At 40.9% G+C, this 25,070-nt stretch overlaps 1 protein-coding gene across 1 annotated transcript in view; it reads right to left on the bottom strand.

The window, feature by feature from the left end:
- The window catches only part of pax5 (paired box 5), a 246,713-nt gene that overhangs the window by 111,516 nt on the left and 110,127 nt on the right, over positions 1 to 25,070 (bottom strand). Inside the window, exon 6 of the mRNA XM_069925912.1 lies at positions 9,853 to 10,028. Within this exon, the coding sequence (XP_069782013.1) occupies positions 9,853 to 10,028 (176 nt within the window). The remainder of the gene's footprint in view (positions 1 to 9,852; positions 10,029 to 25,070) is intronic.

Genomic DNA, 25,070 nt, shown 5'->3' with positions numbered 1-25,070 from the left:
ATCAGTTTAATACACTTTCATTGTACTCACACCATGGCAAGAAAATCTTTTCTCAGATAAAAGAGACCAAAAATAAACACAGGTTGCTCACATGGCCTTGTTCAATTGCTGCAAGACATCCTTGCTCTGTACTCAACTCCTCTTGCAACAAAGGGCCAACATGCCATTTCCCTTCCAACTGGGTTGCAAACTGACTAGTGTAAAAACACACTGAAATGCTGGAGAAACTCTGCCAGCCTTCTCAGTGTCCACAAAAAGCAAAATATATTGACAACGTTTTGAGCCTGAGCCCTTCTTTAAGGAATAGTAGAAACAATTATTCTGTTTATTTCTTGAAGGGCTCAGGCCCAAAAACATTGGCAAAATATCTTTGCTTTCTTATGGACGCTGAAAAGACTGGCAGAGTTCCTCCAGCATTTTGGTACACTTTTACTACAATCCCACTGTCTGCAGACTTTCGTGTTTCACTCAACTTGACTGGTGTACCAGGACACTCAGGTCTCCTAGCACCTTCCCTTTCCAAATCAATTACCATTCAGGTTATAATCAGCCTTTTATGTTTTCAAACCAAAGTAGATCATCTCACATTTTATCAGAAATTGCTTGCCCACAGAAGGGATTCAGAATTGGCTTACCCACAGATTGAGATCTGTCAGGAGGTTGGTGACCAAGGGTGTTCTGCAGGGATCTCTTCAGGGACCCCTCCTCTTTGTGATTTTTATAAATGACTTGGACAAATAAGTGGAGGGGTGAGTCAGTAAGTTTGTGGATAACTTGGAGGTTGGATGTATCTGCATAGTGTAGAAGATCATCATAGGTTATAATAGGATAAAGACAAAATCCAGATTTGGGTGGAGAAGAGGCAGATCAAATTCAATCTGGATAAGAATGAGGTGATACATTTTATAAGGTTGAACTTAAAGGTGGAGTACATGGTTAAAGACAGGATTCTTATCAGTGTTGATGAAGAGAGGGTCTTTGGGATCCAAATCTATACATCTCTCAAGATTGCCAAGCAGGTTTATAGGGTAAAAGGTTTATGGTGTGCTGGCCTTCATTAGTCAGGGGACTGAGCTCAAGAGTCATGATGTAATGTGGCATCTCTAAAAACTCTGGGTGAACTACACTTGGAATATTATGTCTAGCTCCTGTTACTTCATAATAGGAAGGATGTGGAAGCTTTAGATAGGGTGCAGATAAGTTTTACTAAGATGCTGCCTGGATTGGAGAACATGCATGTCTCGTGATAAAAGGCTGGGAAATCTCACTGGAGGATAAGAGATGACTTAACAGAAATATGCAAGATCATGAGAGTTATAGATAATGTTGTCAGTCAGCTCTTTTTTTCCCCAGGGTGGCAGTAGCCAATATCAGAGAACACCCATTTATGGTAAATGGAGAAAAGTCAAGGCAAAACATCTGAGGTCATTTATATAAAAAAACAGAGTATTGGGTGCCTGGAATGGATTGCCAGGATGGTGATAGAGGCTGGTACAATAGGGCCATTTAAAAGACTTGTGGATTTAAGAAAAATAGAGGGAAGTTGTAAGAGAGGGAAAGGTTACATTGATGTGGAATAGGTTTATATAGGTCACCACAATGTCATGGGCTGAAGGGCTTATTCTGTGCTGTATTGTTCTACGTTTTATCCATGGAATACTGCAACTGGCATGCATTTTCCAACACACACAACATGCCTACATCACACTGCCACATTTTTATATTCTCCTCTAACCTCACATCCCCTCCCACTCTGCAGCATTATGTCACCTACAAATTCATTGATGTTACATTTATTCCCTTCATCAGAATCATGTTATGAAAAATTGGGATCCATACATTGGTCTCTGCAGCAAAGGTTTGAAGAAAAATACCATTTATTCCTGCTCTCCATTTCCAATTCTCAATCCATGGCTTCCTTACTCTTTGTACTCAATATCATTATAATCAAAAGCCCAGGATCCTGTATGACTTTTAACTGATTTCTCTATTTGCCTTTCCATTTTCAAAGATTTTTTACACATCGCTCACTTATGCTGTACCACTTTCTCTCTCCATGTTCTTCTTATAAAATTTCTTGGCATTAAATTTTATAAGTATGTGTCTGCCACTTCCACCAGCCTCTTCCTGTCCTCCTAAAGTCTATTAACATCTTCATCACAGTTCACTGAGCTGCAAGGTTTTGCATCATCTGCAGATTTGCAGATTGTGTCCTGTACAGTCATGTCCAAATAATTCGTAAACATTAAGACGTATGTGATCCCAGAGGCTACCTGTGGGGAACTTCATTGTATATTTCCCTCCAGGAGGAATTCACTAGAACACCCATTTCCTCTCACCTCATCCACTTCCCCTAGTTGACCGCTCCTTTTATTCCATGGGCTTCAGTCTCGATGACAAGCCTATCAGGTGCAATTTATTTGTTAGTTTTTGAAATCACCACCTCAACTACGTCTCCCTAATTTACCCTCTTCTATTATCTCATCAATTTCTTAGCTTGACACTGCTTCTAGCTTTTACCAAATACTTCACATTTGTTCATAAATAGATTGCTGATTCAGCCCCTGATCACTATTTTTAAACATTTCCCCACCACTGAAGTGCAACTGACAGGTTGGCATTTGTTGATGTATCCTCCTGTCCATTTATTGATCAATCATTTCATCTTAAAGTGCCAATCATCATTTGGGTGGCACAGATAGGATAGCAGTAATATAGCAGTTAGCGCAACGCTGTTACAGCACCAGCAACTTGGGTTCGAATCCGGCACGGTCTGTAAGGAGTTTGCAAGTTCTCCCTGTGTCTGCGTGGGTTTCCTTCAGGTGCTCTGGTTTCCTCCCACCCTTCAAAGTGTACCGAGTTTGTAGGTCAATTGGGTGTATTTGGGTGGCATGCGCTTGAGGGCTGAAAAGGCCTTTATTGTAATTTTTTTATTAACATCATCAAGCTCTAAATGCATCTGACTGCAAACTCGCTCTCAACTATAAAATTGTAAGCAATACATAATATTATTGCACCATCACTTGATCCTCTAATAGTAAAATCACCAGCATGCAAGTGTAATGTTACTTGATCATCACTCTTACAAGATCTTCCCAAGTGCTTCAAACACCATGCTATGAATCAGCTTAATGTACAAAAATTAATCTCTCATTCAGAATGCCCATACATACCGAGAACCATTCACCCGGCACCCAGTCTGGCAGTGGCCCAGTTTTAACATTTTTATTTCTGTTTTCAGCCTTGTCCTTATCCTCTCTTCATCAGTTAAACCTCCTCCAAATCTCCCTTTCAAGAAATCTGCATTCTTCCATTTCAGGCCTCTTGAGAATTCCTAATATTCTTTTCTAAAGATAAGTGAAATTCCCCTCACTGCTCAACCTCACTGCAATTCATTTCATTTTTAAAACATTTCTTTAAACTTACTTCTTTGTCCTAGTTTTGGCACAAGGAGTAGTGTATTCTATTTGCTAAATATTGCTGTAAAGTGCCTTCGGATATTTTACATTAAGGAAGAAATGTGTTGTTACAAGTCCCACAGCAACAACTCTGTTCTTTTTTGCAGAATCACCAACATTCAATCTATGACCAATCGCAGACATCACCTTACAATGTCATCTTTATGGTCCTTTATAAACATCTTGCTGTATAATCATCATTTTAGAGTACTTTTTTATTGTTTGATGCAATGTTGACATAGACAGCATTTATTGGCCACTTACATGAATGTGGATGTGAGCTACTTTCAATCTTAAGTGATAAAGATAAAACAGGGTAGTAAGATAAAAAGAAGTTGCAAGGTGTTGAATTAAAGGTAAGGAAATTCTGTCATGCAATTTTTGAATGATGCACACTGTGTTCACAGTATATCAATAGTGGAGTGATTGAATGTTTACAGAGTGATAAACTAATGTGCTCCTTGAACCTGTTAAGTTTCTTGAGTGTTGAGTGGAGTTTATCCAGTAAATGGAAGAATTCCATCACTTTCCTAACTTTCACCTGTAGATGATGTCAAGGGTTTGGGAACCCAGGAAGAAATCACTCACCCAGCCACTGACCTGCTCTTGAAGTCAAAGTATCTGATCTACTTAAGCTATTGGGTAGAGCTAACCTTCCGTGACAATGGGGTATTCACCAAGGATAATTCAGCAAATGTTAAGGTTTGAACTCTATACTAATGAAACTTGGGTTACTCTCATGCTTCTTGTCATTTACTTGGCTAAATCTACAGGTTCTCCAGGTCTCGCTACACGCGAGTATGATTATGGGAGTATGAATATGTGAGGAAAATAGGAAGTGAAGGATCAGTAACCACAGTTTAAAGATGAAAGCAAAAAAAATACAAAAGCTGATTCAAGATAAATGCTGGTTGTTGGCACCTAGCTGAAGAAGTCCATCCTTGACCCGCAGAAATGTTCTTCATACAAGTCAAGTGAGTCTTGAGAAGCCAATAATGCTGTACTCGCTTGTGATCTTTACATCCCAATGAATCTGCGCAAACCCATGTTCTCACCTTGTCATCATTATCATCTTATGGTGCAAATGTTTGCAGCATCCTACTGTACAAACACACACGCTATAATGTCACCAATTTACTCAGGAACCCTTGTCATAATGAACCATTTCAATGGTACATTTACCACCCTACTAGCACATTCTAACATATGGAATCATTGGGCTAAATGTGTATCTCCCCAGCAATATCAAAAGTACATTTCATGGTCATTAACACATTATAATTCATGGGAGCTGGAGTCAGGTAAAAGCTTTCTTCTCAACTGATGTTTAGTAATTAGAATAGAATGACTTGGGGTGGTAGGAAAAATTCAATCATTAATCAACCAAAATGAGCTTGGCAGTCATTTTTCTTGTATGATATTGACATTCATCATTGTTTGGGGGGGGGTCTTTCCTCTTTCTTGCTTTTAATTCTCTAATTGTTTTGATGGTTATAAGAAAGAATGTATTTGTTTGATACCCTTCACAGCCACCTTGCAGTTAATGAAGAGAAACTGACAGATGGACAGCAAGATCCCATAAATTCCAACATGATCATGTTCAGATGATAATGTCTGTTGAGGAATAAATCACTGGGACAGGAGAAAACTCCTTTGTTCATTTTTCTCAAGCAAAATATTTCAGTAACAATTGGGTCTAGAGCAGTGATTCTCAACCTTCCCTTCCCACTCACATCCCACCTTAAGCAATCCTTACTTATCACAGAGCACTGATGGCATTGGGATTACTTAAAGTGGTATGTGAGTGGAAAGAAAAAGGTTGAGAACCACTGGTGTACACAAACATCCTTGGAGCATACCAAGCTGTCCCCCACTCCCACCTCAGAAAATCAGGCCACATTTCCATTCTACGAACCCCTACGTACAGACCACTGATGAGACAAGTCAAACCAATTTGCAGGGAGATCAGAACTTGGCTGAGGGAAATGACAGCAGAGCTGCAGAACTGCTTTGGAACTATGGGCTAGAGGAGATTCAGGGAAGCAGCTACCTACAACGACTATTTCAATGAGCATATAAGCAGAGGGACCAGCAACATAGACAAGTGTATAGAGGATGTCATGGTGACCATACACTGCACAGTCAGGGGAACGAGATGCAAAAATCCATGCACTACTCAGAGCTCGGGATGCTGTTTTCAGGTTGGACAATAAGTTGGCTCTAAGAACAGCAAGAGCCAAACTCTCCTGGGCAATCAGGAAGGCATAGAGGGGGTATGCACAGAAGATCCACAGACAAACATGTGAAACAAGACACATGTGGCAAGGTATTAAAACCATAATGGACCACAAATCAACCTTGCAGGCCAGTGATAATGATGCCCCCCTTCCTTGCTTCTATGCATGGTTCGAAGCAGTAAATAACTCGAGACCAAAGAAAGCCCCATCCTTCCCACCTCCTTCCCCCTCCCCCCTAACCTGAGGAACAGGCACTCTGCATAGCAGCATCTGAGGTGAAAAGAATGCTAACCAGAGTGAACCCACACAAAGCAGCAGGACAGATAACAGATAACATACCTAGCTGGTGCTAAGGGGATGTGCGGACCAACTGGTCCCAATAGACATAGTCAACATCTTGCTCCAGTCCCCACAGCATTCAAGGCAGCCACCTTCGTCCCAGGGCCCAAGAGGGATGGTAGCTGGACAACTGTTTAGCCTCCAATGGCACTGACCTCCACAATCATGATGCACTTTGAGCGACTGGTAATGGAGTGCATCAAAGCGCACCTCCCACTGACAATGGACCCATTCCAGGTTGCCTATTGGCCAAACAAATTCACAGACAACGCAATGGGCCAGACTCTCCATTCTATCCTGATCCACCTAGAGAACGATGCCTCATATGCCTGGCTGTTGTTCATTGACCTGCTCAACATTCAACACAATCATACCTCAGAGGCTGGTGGATAAACTTTCCTCACTGGGACTCAGTACCCCTCTCTGCAACTGGATTCTGGACTTCTTGATTGAAAGACCACAGTTTTTCTGGGTTGGCAGCAAAACCTCAAGCCCCATCACACAGAACACTGGTGCACCTCAGGGCTGCATGCTCACCCCGACACTGCTGGCTCACCACTGTACGACCAGGTTTAGTTTCAACAAAATCAAATTTGTGGAGGACAATACAATAGTTGGCCTCATTGGCAACAATAAGGTCAGCTTAGAGAGGAGGTTGAAAAGGCAACAGCCCAAGTTTCAATATGGACAAGACAAAGGAAATGGTTGTGGACTTCAGGAGGTGTGAAGAGCCACTCCCCACTATGGCTCCATCAGAAAGAGCAGGGAGCACAAAGTTCCTTGGTCCATTTAAAAGACAGCCTCTCCTAGACCCACAGCTCCTCCTCATTTGTCAGGAAGGCACTGTAGCATCTAATGAGGCTGAGGAGGGCAAGGCTGTCAGCCACCATACTAACAACATTCTACAGGAGCACAATAGAGGGTGTCCTGGCTGGCTGCATCATTGTGTGGTATGTTAGCTGCAAAGTATGAGATCAGAGCTCAATACTGAGGATGATTAAAACTGCTGAGAAGATCACTGGAGTCTCTACAGGGAATATCTACAGGGAGTGATGCTTAAAGAGGGATCAGTGAATCACTGAGGACCCTTACCAACCAGCCCATGGTATCACTACCTTCAAGAAAGAGGTACAGGAACACAAAAACCAGGACTGCCAAGCTGGGAAACAGCAGTGAGAAGTTGAACAATCCTAGAAACCCGTAAATTATTTTTATAGATATTTAATTTAGTTCACTATGTATATATGTCATTTGTATGTTGGGTGTACTGTGTATGCACTAGGGTCCAGAGAGGTGCTATTTTGTAGGGTTGTATATGTACAATCAGATGACAATAAACTTGAACTGCACGATCAATTACATCAGCTTGCCATAAAAACGATCACTTACATGTATCCCAACATGGTTGTAAAAACTGATGCACAATCTATTTTTCTCTCCTATCACCTAATTTCCTTCCTATCTCCACTTTTATCCATTTCCTGATCACCAGACACATTGTAGCAGCTGTTTGCTACAGTGCATGTTTAATGACTCCATTTTGACCCCAATCAGGAAGCTAATGCAACAAACTTTACCGATCTCATGTTGATTACAGGCCTGTTGTCCTACAGAGATAGTCGGTTTAAATTATCACAGCACTGGGAATCGCCACATCAGCTGCCTGAAAAAGGGAAGAGTTGAGATTGGCTGAACTCACTGGCTATTCAGTATATTGCAAGAACAATCACATCACGCCACAGATACGCCACAGAGAGTAAGTAATTTCAGATCCAGGAGAATCATGTCAGTCATCGTCCTTTGTTATTTCTGCTTTTGTCAGTCTCCATTGAAGGAAAAGAATAATCTACAGTACTTTCTCACCAACAATAAACATTCTAACCAGGGATTTGCTTGACAATTAGATTGCTTCATATTGTATTGCATTTGGTTCAAAACTCTTCTATGCAGGTCATTTGGAAACATTATTTTTACCTCAGTGTTCACGTCCTTCTTACTCATCAGACCCATCCTGAAGATGTCAACATTTCAGTGATGCAAATTACCTCAATGTCCATCATTATGCCACGCTCAATGTGGATAGTTGTCCAATACTAACAGCACAGAGGATCACCTTCACCCTGGTCACAACCTCTTCTCACTGCTACATTAGGGCAGAAGGTACAGAAGCCTGAAAGCTAAACAACTACATTCAAGAACAATTTTTCTAACATCCATCAGGCTTTTGATCTTCACCATTCTACCCTAACTGTAAACTACTCAAGGCCCACCAAAAGATCTGTCTGCACTTTTGAAACATCAGGTTTTTTTTTTAACTGACTGCAATTGTGACTGTTTATTTATCTATTTATATGTTTTATATCACTATTTACATCTCATTGCATATTTAATTTATAATACTGCAATTGGTGTACATTATGCAGCAAGAATTTTGGTGCATCTGTTCATTGTACTGACGTACAATATATTAACATCTCATTCACACAAGATAGGCAGAACAATTGCCTATAACTATATGCACAGCAGGAGTTAAAACCTGCTTCTGAACAGTTCTGTGATTCATTTGGCCTTCCAAATCCAATCTCCATCTGATCACGAATCAAACTTAACATCTTCAAATTGCTGCACCAACATCCAACTCAACCAGCCTGAGAGTGAAGCAAAAGGGCAGATTTCCGTCTTCAATCCCTCTCCTGTTCTGATTACAATCAAGATTCATCCTTCTTGTGCCATCAGGACCACTGCCAGAATTAGTCTTCCTCCATGCCCATATAACTCTGTTCCACTGATTATTTTACAGATTGTGGCTCCTTTCCCCCCAAGCCCTGTTCAAATTGCTCCCCATCACAATCATCTTCTCCTTTTGCCCATTCAAACATGGATTATTCCTCCTCTGCTTCTTTCCCAATTTGTTGCTCAGAGTTGACCTCCATTCCCCCTCTAAATTATTCCTCCCAATAATTTGCAGCCATCTCCTAAACCACATCTGGATTGATAGGCTTCCCCTTTCTTAATTGCTTCGCCCATTACTCTGGCACCCTACCCCAATTCCAAGTGGGATTGTTCCTTTTCAGTCAGCACTCCTCCCTCCTTGTGTTCAAATGCTGGATATTTCTTCTGCTCCCTCCTTCTAATCATGCATCGGACCACCATTTCTGCCCAGATCAGCCTTCTGCAAGCATTTGGTATTGAAATCAAGAAGCACAATCAGGATCTCCCTTCTCTCAGATAGTAAATTCCAGGTGACATGATTTAATTTCTGATACAAAGAGATTTCATTGAAGCACTAAGAAAAGGGAATAAAAACAGGCAAATGGAATTAAGCTAGAGATTGGTCTAATCTCTTTGAAATAGATTCACCATGCTGAAGGATGTCCACTAATTATCACTCAAATACTTCTAATGTCTCCACAGAGGCCTGTGTTTCTTACGTTTTATATCATGTCTTCATTTAAGAGCAGATGCCAGTCATTTCTGTACTGTGCCCAAGCATTTATCTGCCCATCACTTCGCTTCTTAACCACACCACATATAATTGGGCTCTGTAAATCCTCACCTTTACACGCTGATCACATTGCTGTTTTCTAATATAAAGAATTTTAATCCATTAACTCTCTAAAATGACGTACTAATCTCATATGATAATCTGTTTTTTTCTCTGACAATTTAGGGGTATCCGAAGATGGGTGCACAACCATCTGGCTAACTTGATCAAGAACAAAAAAACAAGATAGAAGAATAATTCAAACATGCAGCCTTTGAAGTCTACAGAAGCCCATTTCAGTCTATTCAAGGGAATGTTGTACAGAGTTTCTCACCTGCTCTGATTTGATCTGCTCTGTAGTTGTGAAGATGTCTGAGTAGTGCTGCCTTTCAAAGACTCTGTCTAACACTTCTAGCTGTTGTTGTGTGAAGAGCTCTCCACGCATCTGTTTTCGCAGAAAATCCCTGCTCGGGTGGGAGTGTCCATTGTGCATTGGATTTTCCTGAACACCTTTACAAAAGGGGCAGAGAGAATGGAAAAATAAACTTAGCATGGATGTTTTCGAGGTACCTGGAAAAAAAACCCAAATGCAATGAAGAGTTCTTCTTCAAATAACTTCAAGATAAAAAATGTTGCAGATTTCCTTACAAAAGTGTATACACTTAAGCTGCAAGAGATGGATAGTGAATTATCAAAAGAAGCCTGTTACTAGATCTGTTAAATTTCAAAATTAATCATCCATCAAGCAGCTGTAATTCTCAGCTATCAAATATGCAAATATTTTAAACCATTTAACAGCTGGAAAAATTGTTTCTATTGCCAAATATTAGAAGCACAGTTTGAGAAATATGAGGAACCACAGGAGGCAAATATTGATGGTGAATGAATTAAAGTTATTGCCTCATTGCAAATTGCTTGAATCAAGTATGAAAATCCCATTCAAACCTCACAGGTTTTCACTTGCAGATTCTGTTTCTTTGCTCTTCATTTCCCTCAATTCTATGAATTCTCACCACAATTTTCACTTTTCAAGCCTCTAAAATTCAGGCAGGTTTTATTTTGTATAAAAACTGGTGGTGCAAGTTTGAAAATTCTGTAATACCAAACACGATAACATACTTAACCATCCATATCCCTCTCAGCCCCTCATAAACCACCACCCATTGATGCAAAAGGATCATTTACTTCTCTCAAGGCAAGAAGAAAGAAAAATAAAGTTTTATGATTATATCTTTGCTTTATATCTATTCATCTCATATATTTTGAAGCGAGATCATTATGTTTCCTCAAAGATAGTTAGTTTTTTTTTCTCCCCTGTAAATCAACCTGAGTAAAAGATAAATCAACAGAGTTCCAAAAATACTTTCCATTTGTCAGAGACAACAGCCCATTTCAGTCATGCTGATGGAGTTTCAGTTCTGTCTCCATTACGGAGAAGGCAGCTGGACTCGGGGGCTGCCTGGAGTAGATTATATTCCCTATAAGATGGTCACCGATATATGATCTTCAACCTCTATTGATTGATCAATTTCAGAAGCAAAGACTGGTGAAATGAAGCTGAAATGAACATCATGCTTTAACTCATTGAACCTATCAGGCCTGACTTAATCTGGCTGTCCACTCTCTTTGATAGAATTCAATTGATCAATCATGTTTTGGTGATAGTACCATTTCACTAGCTTATTGCTTCTTCATTTCAAAGCTTGACCTTTAAGATACGTCTGGTCGAGTTCCATACTCCTTGGATATACAGAGATCAGTTATTTCAATACACTTCTCTAATGATACATGTGCCCGTTTACAGAACACCAATTGCTGTGCCTGATCCTTAGCCCTACCCCCCACTCTTTTACTTTAATAAAATAATGAGCTAGTTTTCATTTTTCTTCAGAACTGGCTTCTAGCCCTGTAGTCTGTGATCACAATTCCAAATGTACTTTCTAGGTAAGTAGGAGCTCAGTTTCCAACAGTGGTTATCTTTCAAATCCATTTTCACAAAACAAAATGGTGAATTTGGATGCCCTTTTAATGATGCCATTTTTTCAGAAGCATGTGGGTCTATTACATGAGGTGCACAACCATCTGGCTAACTTGATCAAGGAGCAATGCATCAGAGGTTCTGCATCTCCAGTTACGTGCATTATTCACACAGTACTGCACCAAACATTTCATGACTCTCAACTTTGGATCTGAAAAAGTAGTAAGGGGAATACGGTCTTCATCTCATCTTCATGGGAACAAAATGATCCTTCAACTCAGAATTCCTGTGGATTTCCATTAAAGCCATACGACCCAGGAACAGATTTATGCCATTCAGCTGATCAAGTAGGTCACCGAAGACTCTTGAAAACTTCGGCAGGTGTATCATGGAGAGAATTCTGGCGGATGCATCACTGTATGGAATAGAGGTGCCAATGCTCAGGACAATAAAAAAACACACCAGAGGGTTGTTAACTCAGCCTGCAACATCATAGGCACAAGACCACTCCATCGAGGACATCTACAAGAGGTAGTGTCTTGAGAAATCAGCCTCTATTCTCAAGGACCCCCACCACCCAGGCCATGCCCTCTTCACTCTGCTACCATCAGGGAAAAGTTACAGGAGACTGAAGATGCGCACTTAGTGGCACAAAGACAGATTCTTCTCTGCTGCCATCAGATTCTTGAATGATTAATGAACCAAAGTACTTTGACTTTTCAGGCATTATTTTTATTTATTGTTGTAAGGTGGTTTATATAAATGTTTACACTAAGATGCTGCAAAACAATGCATTTTGTGACTTGTCCATGACAATAAATCTTGATTCTGATTCTATGTCTAATTTACCATTCAAATCTTGGCTGATGTATTTATTATTCCTCTCAATTCCATCCTCCTGCCTTTTCCCCATAACTTTTGACACCCTTAACAAGTTTCTTAAAAAGTAAGTTAAGGTGGCACATTCTAGCAGTTGTAACATTGTCCTATCACACAGATTCAATCATGTTATGTACAAGGTTTGTCATACAAGGTGTGACCATAAACTGACCACCACTAATGGGTCCACTGAACATGTAATGTGTGCATACACCACATCTGTTTCATCTGAGAACTGGTGTGGAGACTCAGTTGGAGGCTAAAAAAAAAGTCTAGTTGTTTCCTTGCAGTGTTACCAGATCCAATGAGCGATCCAGTTTCTGCCATGCTGAAGTGACTTAAAGGTATGAAGGGTTATTGATTGGTAATATGCTCCCAGAGAACAGATGACAACCTCAGTGAGTAGACAGAGACCACTGGTGAGCAGGTCTCCATCCACATTAAGCCGCAAGATGCCAAGTGTGGTCATGGGGATGCTGCTGTTCTCCAAGAACAAAGGAATGCTGGACCCAACGGAGAGATACCACAGATTGGACTGCTCTTCTACAGGAACAAACAAATGCCTTGTGTGATTAGAGAAATGGTGTATGGGACTCGTCTCCCTTCTACTGAAACAGAAGGGTTTCAACAATCCCCACCCTCACTTCCTCTCTCCCCCTACCACTCCCATCTCTCTTCATCATGCTCATTGTCCTGATAGATGGGGAGAGCAAATATTACAGGGAGCAGGGGCCCTGACACAGGAACAATCTAGGTTTGAATGTTGACTCAATGATAGTACTCTCAGAGTGCCAACTGATAGTTTTACTTTTGTCCACCCAGTTCTCAGAAAAGTCATGAGAAAGAGGACATGAATGCTCTTCCCAAAATGCCCTCTCAGACAGAATGTACACCCATGCCCCAAAGTCTGACAGCCCCAGACCCTGGCCTCATTTAGACCTTGGCAGCAATCTGAAAAGAGTCAAAAGTATTTTTTCCACAAATCATCAGAGAATATCCAAACTTCAAAGCAGTGTCAAACAGGGCAGGATTCATCATCTCTAATTACACCCTAAAATATAATGATCGCTAATGTTGATATTATTTGCATAGATTCTTAAAATGTATCCACCTTAAGAGCAAATAACTGGTACTGCTATAGATGCAGCCTACCTTACACAAGAGAGCTACTAATAGAGATCTACCACTGAGGTACCCATGCAACAAGTATACCATCAACCTATAACAGAGATAATGCAATAAGCTTGGGAAATGCTCATTTTCATTCTGGCCAAAACAATTTGACAGAAGTTGGAAGAATGTGCCACAAATTGGATTCAAGGTACCACACCGATTCCCACTCTGATCCATACTTAGTCTTTACTATCCCCTCTGACCTTCCCTTCTCTGAGATGGAGTGCTCAGTCCTCAGCAGAGGCCTTACCTTCCTTCAACTCCGCCCGAATGAGTTCCACACATGTCACGATGCCAAAATCTTCTTCCATCACCTCCGTCTCCGGGCTTACTTCTGTGAATGTGACTCTCTTCCCCCAACCCAAGACCCCTTCTCCCACTTTAAACCTCCTGGACATCTAATCCTGGCCAGCTGCCTGCTCTGGACCTTTTTATTTCCAACTGCCACTGAAATATCAACCATCTTGGCTTCACCACTCCCCTCTCATATTCAAATCTTACTTCCACCAAACGTTCTGCCCTCCACACTGTCAACAACAATCCCACCATCACCATCAAACCCACAGATAAGTGTGGTGTTATGGTGATCTGGCACACCAACCTCAACCTTGCTAAGGCCAGACAACAGCTCTCAGACGCATCCACCTATCTACCCCTCCAACAGCACATCAAGTCACTGTCTCCAACTCCATATCCAACCTCATCACCTCTGGCCACCTCCTTCCCACGGCCGCCAACCTCTGTCTCCCATATCTGCACTGCTCATTATTTCTTCTACCCAAGATACACAAACCCACCCATCTGGGTAGACCCATTGTTTCTGCTTACTCTTGTCCCACCAAATTAGTTTCATCTTACCTTGACTATCTTTTCTTCTCTGGTCCAATCCCTCCCCATTTACATCCACGATACCTCACATGCCCTCCATATCTTTAATGACTTCAAATTCCCAAAACTGGACTGCCTCATCTTCATGATGGATGTCCAATCCCTTTTCTCTCCATCCCCCCATACAGAAGGTCTTAAAGCACTTCACTTCTTTCTGGACTAGAGATCCAACCAGTCATCCTTTACCACCAACATCCTCCACCTGGCAGAACATCCTCACTTTAAACAACTTCTCCTTTAACTTGTCTCATTTCCTCCAAATCAAAGGAATAGCCATGCTTTGTGGAGCAATCCATGCTGCAAGCCTGCGCAGGCAAGACTCCACAACTCTTCCTCCAGTATATCAAGGACTACAACAGGGCTGCCTCATGCACCTGCGATGAGCTTATCTACTTCATCCACTTTGCAGCCAACTTCCACCCTGATCTCAAACTTACCTGGTCCATCTCCGACAACACTCTCCTATTCCTGGATCTCTCTGTCTCCATCAATGTCTGATTTCTTCCACAAACGCAATTTCCCTCCACCACCATCAACTCAGCCCTCACCTACATCTCCTCAATTTCCTGCTTATCTGCTTTGGCCCCTTCTGCCCACAGATGCAACAAACATAGTATCCCCCTAGTCCTCACCTATCCACCCCACCAGCCTCTGCATCCAATATATTGTCCTTCAGAATTTCCAGCACTAACAATAGGATCCCTCTACTATACACATCTTACCCTCTCCTCCCCTCTCTGCCTCAGTGACTCCCTCATGCACTCATCCCTGCCCACCAATAGCCCCCTGACACCTTCTCCTGTGGCCACAGGAGGTGTCCGGGGTCCCAAACAGGCCTTTCGAGTGAAGCAACACTTCTCTTGTATATCCACTAGACTGATCTACTGCATCTGGCGCTCCCTTTGTGGCCTTCTCTACATCGGAGAGACTAGGTGCAGATTAGGAAATCACTTCACTGGCACCTTCGCTCTGTCCACACCAATGACAGAGACCTCCCAGGAGCCAACCATTTCAGTTCTGTGTCACACTCCCACATTCGCATGTCTGTCCATGGCCCTATGTACTATCCCACCAAGACTACCCACAAATTGGAGGAACAACATCTGATTTTCTATCTGGGCACTCTCCAGCCAGATGGCATTAACATTGACTTTTCCAGTTTGTGCTGACCTGCTCTCCTCTTTCACCCCTCACCCTTTCCCTTCCTCATTCTTCTCTCTCCCTCCCCCCTCCCTTCATCTAGCCATCCCTCCTCCCCTCGATCACTGCTGTCCCCTCCCTCCCTTCCCCACCCATCACCTCCTACCTTTGCAATCACAATCCCCTCCTAGTCTTTTGTTCAGACACCTGCCGATATTTTTCCATACCTTGATGAAGGGCTCAAGCCTGAAATGTTGGTTATGCATTTTTACCTTTGCTATATAAAGGACATTGTTTGACCTGCTGAGTTTCTCCAGCATTTGTTTTTACTTCAACCACGGTGTCTACAGATTTTTGTGTTTTACCTCAATTGCATCAGACTACTTTTCATCGATTATAGTTCAGCTTTCAACACCATCATCCCCCTCAGTACTGATCAGCAAGCTTCAATAACTGGGCCTCTGCACTTCCCTCATCAACTGGATACTTGATTTCTTCATCAGAAGATGGCACTCCGTGGGGATCTCCTCCTCGCTGACAATGAACACTGGCATACCTCTAGGATGCATGCTCAGCCCACTACTCTACTCTCTTTACACTCATGTCTGTGTGGCCAGGCACAATTCAAATTTGCCGACGACACCACAGTCGTCTGCAGAATCACAGACGGCAATGAGGAAGCATAGAGGAGCGAGATAGATCAGCTAGTTGAGTGGTGTCACAACAAACATGCACTCAACATTAGCAAAACTAAGGAACTAATGGTGGACTTCAGGAAGGGGAATCCAGGAGAACACAAAATTGTTCTCATCGAGAGGTCAGCAGTACAAAATGAAAAAAACTTCAAATTCCTGCATGTCAACATCTCACAGGATCTATCCTGGGACCTTCATATCGATGCAATCATGATTAAGGTTCGCTAATTCCTATACCTTTTTAGGAGTTTGAGGAGATTTGGTATGTCACTATATACTCTTGCAGGTGTACCGTGGAGAGCATTTTGATTGATTGCATCACTGTCTAGTATGGAGAGCCAATGCACAAGAAAGGAAAAGGCGACAGAGAGTTATGATCCCAGCCAGCACCATCAAGGGCATTAGTCGTCATTCCATTTTTAAGAGAGTGTCTCAAGAAAGCAGCCTCTAACATCAAGGACCCTCACCACCCAGGCCACACCGTCTTCTCACTGCTACAATCAGGAAGGAGGTAGAAGAATTTGAAGATGATCACCCATCAGATTTCTGAATAGAAACATAGAAACATAGAAAATAGGTGTAGGAGTAGGCCATTTGGCCCTTCAAGCCTACACCGCCATTCATTTTGATCATGGCTGATCATCCACTCAGTACCCTGTTCCAGCTCTCTCTCCATACCCCCTGATCCTCTAGTCACAAGTACTAAATCTAACTCTCTCTTAAATATAGCTATGGAACTGGCCTCAATCACTTCCTGTGGCAGAGAATTCCATAAATTCACCACCCTCTGAGTGAAAAAATTCTTCCTCATCTCAGTCCTAAAGGACTTCCCCTTTATCCTTAAACTGTGACCCCTTGCTTAACATTGGGAACAATCTTCCTGCATCTGGCCTGGCAATTCCCTTAAGAATTTTGAATGTTTCTATTAAATCTCCTCTTAATCGTCTAAACTCCAGCGAGTTCTAGCCTTTCGTCATATGCAGGTCCCGCCATCTCTGGTATCAATCTGGCAAACCTTTTCTGCATTGTCTCCATGGCAGTGATGTCCTTCCTCAGATAAGGAGACCAAAACTGAACTAAATACTCCAGGTGAGATCTCACCAAGGCCCTATACAACTGCATCAATAGCTCTCTGCTCCTAAACTCGAATCCTCTTGATATGAACGCCAACATACCATTCGCCTTTGTTACTGCTTGCTGCACCTGCCTGCCCACTTTTAATGACTGATGCACAGCGACACCCAGAATGAACCACTACTCTCTCACAATGGAACATAGAAAAGTCATAGTAACAGCCTTGTAAAACTTTCAAGTGGACAGTAATCCCGTCAGCTGGATGCATTGGTATTATTTCAAGAGGAACAGAAGGGTTCCTTCAGTGTATTGACCAACACTTGTCCATCAACCAACAACAGTAAAATGCCATATACTCATTTATGCCATTGCTATATTTGGACCTTTTCTGCATGCAAATTAGTTTCTACATTACAGCAGTCACTTTATTGGCTGGAATAATTTGGGATATTCTGAGTAGCAAACACCACTAGATAAATACGTTTTCTTTCTTTCATTCATTCTTTATTAATAGTTTAGAGATTCTAATATCCTGAAGCAACGATTTGGGGAAAAATCTACTATACTAAAAATCTTATTACCTTTCATTGGTATTTCGAAAGGGTCCATAAAATGAACCCTGCACAGCAATGGACACAAGCACATCCAATCATGAAGTGCTGTAATCTCTGTCCATAGACTGACTGATTCCCTTAGTTTAAAGAATTTATTGCAGTAATAGGAGACTCTGTTGGGAGAAGTGCATTGTGTGTTTCTATCAGGGCAGGCTTAAAATGAAAAGCAAGAGTTCTATTGCATTTCTTGTAGGAGACAGCTTTCCCATCAATTTTCAGAACGAACAAGTTTCAAACTAAACCGACAGTTCACTAAATTCAAGCTTGCTCTCTTTTACTAACTCTATAACCTGCCATCAGTTATTCTGCAGACACCACACACAGAAACCAAGACCTAATAATAGGGAAGCAATTAACAATTTGTTTTTATTTTAAAAAAACGAATAAGGCTAATGTGTTCATATTTCTATTATGTCCCCTCAGCCTATAATTAAAATTATGACAACTTGAACAACTGCAAGTCACTACAATCCCAACAATGCTACTTTTCACCTTACAGTGTTGTACCACAGTCTCTGCTGTTCATTTATTGTATTCTGGTTTCTGCAGGCTCTTTTGTGGACAGATCAAATTCTGCTTATGAGGGCTGTTAGATAGGCAATCTATCAAATCACTCCACCTCCTCATCTACTCCAGTTTGAAAATGTGGAACTGAATCACTTAACTTTATTGACACTTCATTTGCCAAACACTCCCATTGCATGAAGATCATCTGGTGCTCTGCCCAGCTGTAGCTGCAGACTAAACACATCCCTTGAGCTTGAGGAAGCTGGCATCAGTTGTTGCCATAACAAACTCAATTGTTCTCAGCCCTGCTCGAGCAAATAGAGTCATTAATTACATTCTCCTGACCACTGTTGGCTGAAACAGCAATCAGTGTGAGACTGTTCATTGCCTTCTCTCAGGGAGTGCAGACACTTGCAGGAAAAATAAACTGCAACATGAAGAGAACCCCACTGACTCGACAATGCTGTGCCGTGCACAATAAGTGCTGTCACACTGATCCTGGGGGGTTCAGCCACATTTATTTGCACTGAAATTGCAATGTGGGGAAGGCATCGCATTAAGAGATCATTTTTATCTCATAACGTCAATTTGCTTATACTGATTGGCCTCCTACCTTCAAAAATCAATTAAATTGCAAATGTCTTCAGACCCTCAACTTCCTCTCCTCCTCTTGATGTTGTTCCAACATAATTTGATTTATTTTCCTTTCCATACCTCAAAGAAAAATCTATATCTTTGTGGGAGCCCTTCGTGCAGTTATTTATGTACTTAAGCTCTACTAATGTACAATATCAGTGTGTGAGTATTGACTACATCAGGCAAAATTCTTTCTTCAACGCATTGCAATGATTATTTCCTTTGTTTCAGATGATATTTCTCCATTTAATTTTTGTTTTCACCCTCTCTCTCACACCCTCTCCTAATGAACAGATTCTATTACTGTCTTTAAACCTCTGGGTCACCCCCTTCTTATTTTCTTGCCTGTTGATCTTGGGGATTTTGTCAAAATGTTAAATGCTAAAAATCTATTTAAGTTCTTGAAAATCATTGCCAATCCTTATTATACTTAATGTCCTGCTCATCATTTACTTCTTTGCCAAATGTTTTTTCTTACCCCTCCCAAAAAAAAATCCTCTGGGCATGAGGTGTGTAAGTCTGGTTGTGGATGGCTTTCATTAGCTCTGGTATGAAGGATGGTTATGGCTGTGATATCCTCACATCCTCTCAAAATAGAGTGGCCATTGGTCAATCTGCCTTCCAGCCTGCCCCTGTCAATAGTCAAGAAGTGCCATTAAATCTTAAATAATATCCCTCAGATCAAATTTCAATATGAGGTGCATAATAGTGTTCAATAGACTGGTTGGGCCGAGTGGTCTGCTTTCAGGTTGCAATATGTGACTAATTGCTATGAAATACCATAGATTTTCCATTCTGCAGGACTTTCAAAGCAATTTAAGAAGACAGTTTCAGCATAAATTTGTTCTACATGCAAATAAATCACAGATGCAAATGGCATTTAAAATGATGCTTAATGTTAATGTGCAGTTATTTAACTAAACAGTTCCATGGAGTGATAAACCATCACTACTTTCAGAACTGCTGGATTTTCAACCCAATGGAATTAAATTTAGCTAATGAGAAAAAAGCTTGAACCAGCTGGAAAAATTCTTAATTTCTGCGCTCTTGTTGCATTTGATCTTCCTGTGAAGAGAAACAGGGAGCAGGTAGCATTTTTATTATCCAGACCCGTTAATGCAGAGCGATCTGGCGAGCTCTACACCCTACTCCAGTAGCCCTGCTTGTGTGCCATTATGCTTACCTATTTCCAAGAAGGGAAAGTTAAAAATTGAAGGACAATCTTCTCTGAAAAGGAACAAGTTACAAAAGGTGGCAGCATCAAAGTTAAAATAATTCTCAGAGGCATTTTCACTTCCCGCACCACAGTAGCATCACCTCACTGACAGTGATGTGGCAAAGGTGTTACATTATGATGTTCTTTTGCTCCTCACCCCAGGGTAAATATCCAGGTTCAGGAGTAGCAACAGTGACAGTTGCCAGTAAACCAATATGTATCATGCATCTGTACCACAGTAAATCTGAAAACTTTACACAGTATACTGTATTTGCTTGAAGCTAACTAATTGGCATTGACTTTTTAATGTACTTCTTCCAAAGTAGTCAAAAGCAGTGCATTAAATTAGCTTCACAATTTACTAAAGCTGCACTAAGTCTGTCAACTCATCAACTTTCTGTCTGTCCTTGCCCTAACCTATGAAAATCTTACCTACTTTGCAAAAGGAAAAATCATCCCATGAGGTTTCGTTAATTATACACAAAGGATCCAATGTTAAAAAGAATCTGGTCTGATACTCAGACTTTGCAGTAGGATTGACATACCATTAAAACACTCCAGAAAGTACTTGGAAATTTGACTTGACACAGCCACTAGTCTTTGTAATGAAAACTAGAGAAGGGGGCATAGGCTACTTCTTTACTTCAAGCCAGGGGAAATCCCCTGGATATCACAGTTAGAGACAAGGGCGAGGTCCCTGTGTCTTCAGACAGAGAAAACAAGGTGCAAATTAATTGAAAACTAATTATAATATTTTAAATAAATTCCTTTTTTAAAAAAACTAAAGGTTTATACAGATGATTGTTTCCAGATTTCATTTATGCCAATGTTTTGAGAAGTCAAATAGAACCATAACCATATAACCATTTACGGAGCGGAAACAGGCCATGTTGGCCTTTCGAGTCCGCACCGGTTCACTGATTTTGTGCGCCCTCTTCAGGCATTGGTCCCGGTAGATCTTCATTCAATAAAGATGGGCGAATTCAATGCAGGTGGAATCTTATTGAAATTGAAAGCAAGATTGTTGTCCTGGCACCACACAACCAGATTCTTGATCTCTTAATAAAACAGAAACTTTCTTTGAAAGCTAAGGTAGTCCAGGGAAAGACAGATATTCAAAAATGTGTAAAATATGAAATCAAGCAGTTCACTTTTTTTCAAGGGTTTTTTTTTGGCGAGTGAACATGTTCCCCGTCAGAATCATCTGCAAAATTGATGTATTAAACCATACGTGAAAAAATACACGCAGAAAGAACTCCGAGAAACGGTCCTATTTTTTTCATCCATTGGGTTGATCCCAAGTTACTCCCAATGGATGAAAAAAATAGGACTGTTTCACTTCTCAATGTTGTCTAAATCTAGAAATAGTTCTGTCCCTCTGTATAGGCTGCATTTGAGGGTGATGCTATAAGACTAATTGAGAAATAATAAGCAAGCCAAAACTGACAGGGAGGGAACAATGTCCCTCTCAAGGAGTCATGGGGTGATATCATTGATTCTCAGACTATCCATTTTCCTGTCAGTAGTTTTGTAGATTGATCTATCAAAAGAACCATTACTCATTTTGATGCAAAACATTCAATGAGAAACTGAAATATGCAAATTATTAATGACACCCCAACAGAATGAAATTAGTAGTCCTCAATGTTCAGAAGAATTTAACCTTTTGAAAAAATAGAATATATATCCATACAGTTCTTTATAGTGTTGAATAAAATGGCTGCCTTAACTCATCTCAGATCAAAGCAGGACCTAATAATTAAGAGCTATTTGCAGGAAGAGGGCACTCTCCAACCAGACGACATTAACATGAACCTCCAATTTCCATTAAACCCCTCCCCCATTTCTCTCTTTTCCTCCAGTTCCCTACCTCATTCTCTTTCCTCTCCTATCAAAGAGCTACCTTCCCCATCCCAGTTTTTTTTCTCTTCTACCCTTCCATCTACATCCTCCTATGACATCTTACCTGTGCTCCTCACCTGCCCACTCACCCCACCCTTTTATTCAGGTGCCTGCCTGCCTTTTACTCACAGCTTGAAGGGCTCAGGCTCGAAATGTTGGTTACCCTTGACTTCCTATAGATACTGTGTGACCTGGTGAGTTTCTCCAGCACTTCTGTGCATTGCAGTTATTCTGCATCTATCTGCTTTTCAACATTAAAATGAACCCATAAACTTCTCTGTCGAAAGCGCTTTCATTGGAACCCCAATAAAGTTGCTGATAATGGTGAACCAGAATTGCTCTTGAACATCTAGATAATTACAAATTGGCTATTTAAGACCCTTCTAACGCATTGAAGGAACGCAGCAACAATGTGAACAGATTTTTGTAGGACTAGCACACAACAAATGTTCCTAACTGCATGATCTTAACAGTTAAGAAGCAAGCATTTGCTGCTTTAATTGAAAGCTCTGTTTAATAGATGGAGATGATGGTAATACATTCCTTTGTTAAATGGGAGGCTGCATTTACCATGGCAGCCAAGCTTCAGTAAAGTCCCTCACTGTTCATCAGTTAAGGAGATATACCCTCACATGGAGAGTGCTTCATGTCAAACCAGTGGTTCTCTCTTGGAAAAGGGGAAGATGAATAATGTTAAAAGAGATTTGGACTAGAATCATGGAGTTATTGGGTCATAGAGATTCAACATCAGTGATTCTCAACCTTTTTCTTTCCACTCACATACCACTTTAAGTAATCCCTATGCCATCAGTGTTCTGTGGTTAGTAAGGGATTGTTCAAGGTGGTATGTGAGTGGGAAGGAAAGGTTGAGAATCACTGCTATTCAAACTCTACAGAAAAGGCTCTTTGTCCCACTTGAGTCCACAGCAACCATAATTACTCACTTACACATCCTGCAGTAATCCCACGTTATTCTCCCTACATACCCATCAACTCTAGCATGATTCTACACAAAAGGCCTCATACAGTGACTAGGCCTAGCCACCAGCCTGCTCACCTTTGGGGTGTAGATGAAAACATGAGGAATTTTTGATCCATCCCTAGCAGAGTCATCTGTCACCAGGGATTGAAAGATATCCCATTTAGCTCCAAATCACTTTGATTTGCCCTGCTTTAATCTCCTTAATTAGCAAAGTAGCCATTATCAAGACCAAGCCAAAAAGGTTATGTTATTAATCCCTGAAACACTTAGCAGGTCAGGAAGCATCCATGGAAAGAGAAACAGGGTTTGTATTTCCAATCTCAGATCTGCATTTTCTGCTTTTATTTCAGATTTCCAGCACCTACATTTTTGTCTTTTGATTTTATTGACTTTAATCGTGCTCAAAGGGAGTTTGGGTCAGAGAATTCAAACTGAATTCCCTTAAAGGGAATTTAATATTATATGGTTTTGTAGTGTTCTGTAAAGTTACATTTTTAACTTACTGGGACGTAATGAGTATTTTAATCAATATATTGCTGGAATATTGGAATTTTTAAACAGTGTTACAACTGATCTTGGAAGAAATTCTTTGAAAATAATTTTCTTTCATACACTTTAGTTCTTCATAATGATCTAAAAGATAAACCATGTATTTTTTACAATAAAAACAGATCTGTATTCTATTAACTCTTTTAATGTAGCAAAAAAGAACCCTCACTGGCTCATCTCTAAAGGCACCTGCTCTGACCTTTGCTGAAAGCAGCAACCCTAGCAGGAGTCAAACCTTCCATATCAGTTCAGAGCAAACATACATTCCTGTCAAAATCACCTGAAGACTCTGACAGTAAATACATTCAAGCAACAGATTGACCCTTACTTGTGCACTGTGAAGTATCTCATACTTATCACTATCAGATGCCCATTAAATTCTCCACTCACTGTCCAATTTCTGCAAGCAGTGCTTTCTTTATACAATTTGTATCTGTGATTATGCAACCAAGTCTACATCATAGTTAAGATCTTCTGTGCTGCAGGTGTTGTCCCTGTGGCTATTTATATACCCATAACCTAGACACTTCATCAATGTCAACCTCTCAGGAAATTTCTTAATACAAAATCCTCTAGAAGATTGCAGAAGGTGCTTCCTCTCGATAGAATTCCCAAGCATTTTATTCCAGTCAGGAAAGGAAACAATAATCTAGAAGATTTTGTTCATAAAATCAGATTTTAAAAGACAAATAAAATGTAAAGGTGAATCAGGGACATTACAATTTAGACATGGTCCACTTTTCTTTCTGAATTCTTCAGGTTTTTCATGTGCTAATGCATGGGAGAGCAAAAGACTACAAAAAATCCAATGAGACACAACAACCACCCAGATGACATTTCTCAAATTTTCTCCAGCCTTCAGAGACTACAGGCGCAAGGCATCTTCACAGCTTCCAAAGTCTAATTCAACCTTATTTTAAGAATCTTCCCTTGGAGATTTGCACTGGGTACTTATTTCTGTGAGGTCCAACAGTTCTGTCAAGTTTGCTGAAGACAGGAGAATTGATAGCAGGCAGGGAAGAAAGTTGTCCAAGAATACAAAGGGACAGATATCATTTGGAAGGTAGGGGTGAGTAGCAGGAGGTCCAAGTTAATCCAGATCATTACATTTTGGGATGCCAAATGATGATATTAGGAGTATTGATATACAGAGAAACTTTGAAGCACAAGTTCATAGTTCCCTGAAAATGGTTTCACAGGCAGATAGGGTAATGTGGCAGGCACTGGACATACTTGCCTTCAGAGGCTGAGGAATTGTGTGTCATGTTGCAGGTGCATAAGATGCTGGTAAGCTGCACTTGGAGTGTTCTGTACTCTTC

Source organism: Narcine bancroftii, chromosome 1 (assembly GCF_036971445.1).
Source record: "Narcine bancroftii isolate sNarBan1 chromosome 1, sNarBan1.hap1, whole genome shotgun sequence".
NCBI classification, from domain to species: domain Eukaryota; kingdom Metazoa; phylum Chordata; class Chondrichthyes; order Torpediniformes; family Narcinidae; genus Narcine; species Narcine bancroftii.
The sequence above is the reverse complement of the archived record's forward strand: the minus strand, read 5'-3'. Positions and strand labels throughout refer to the sequence as shown.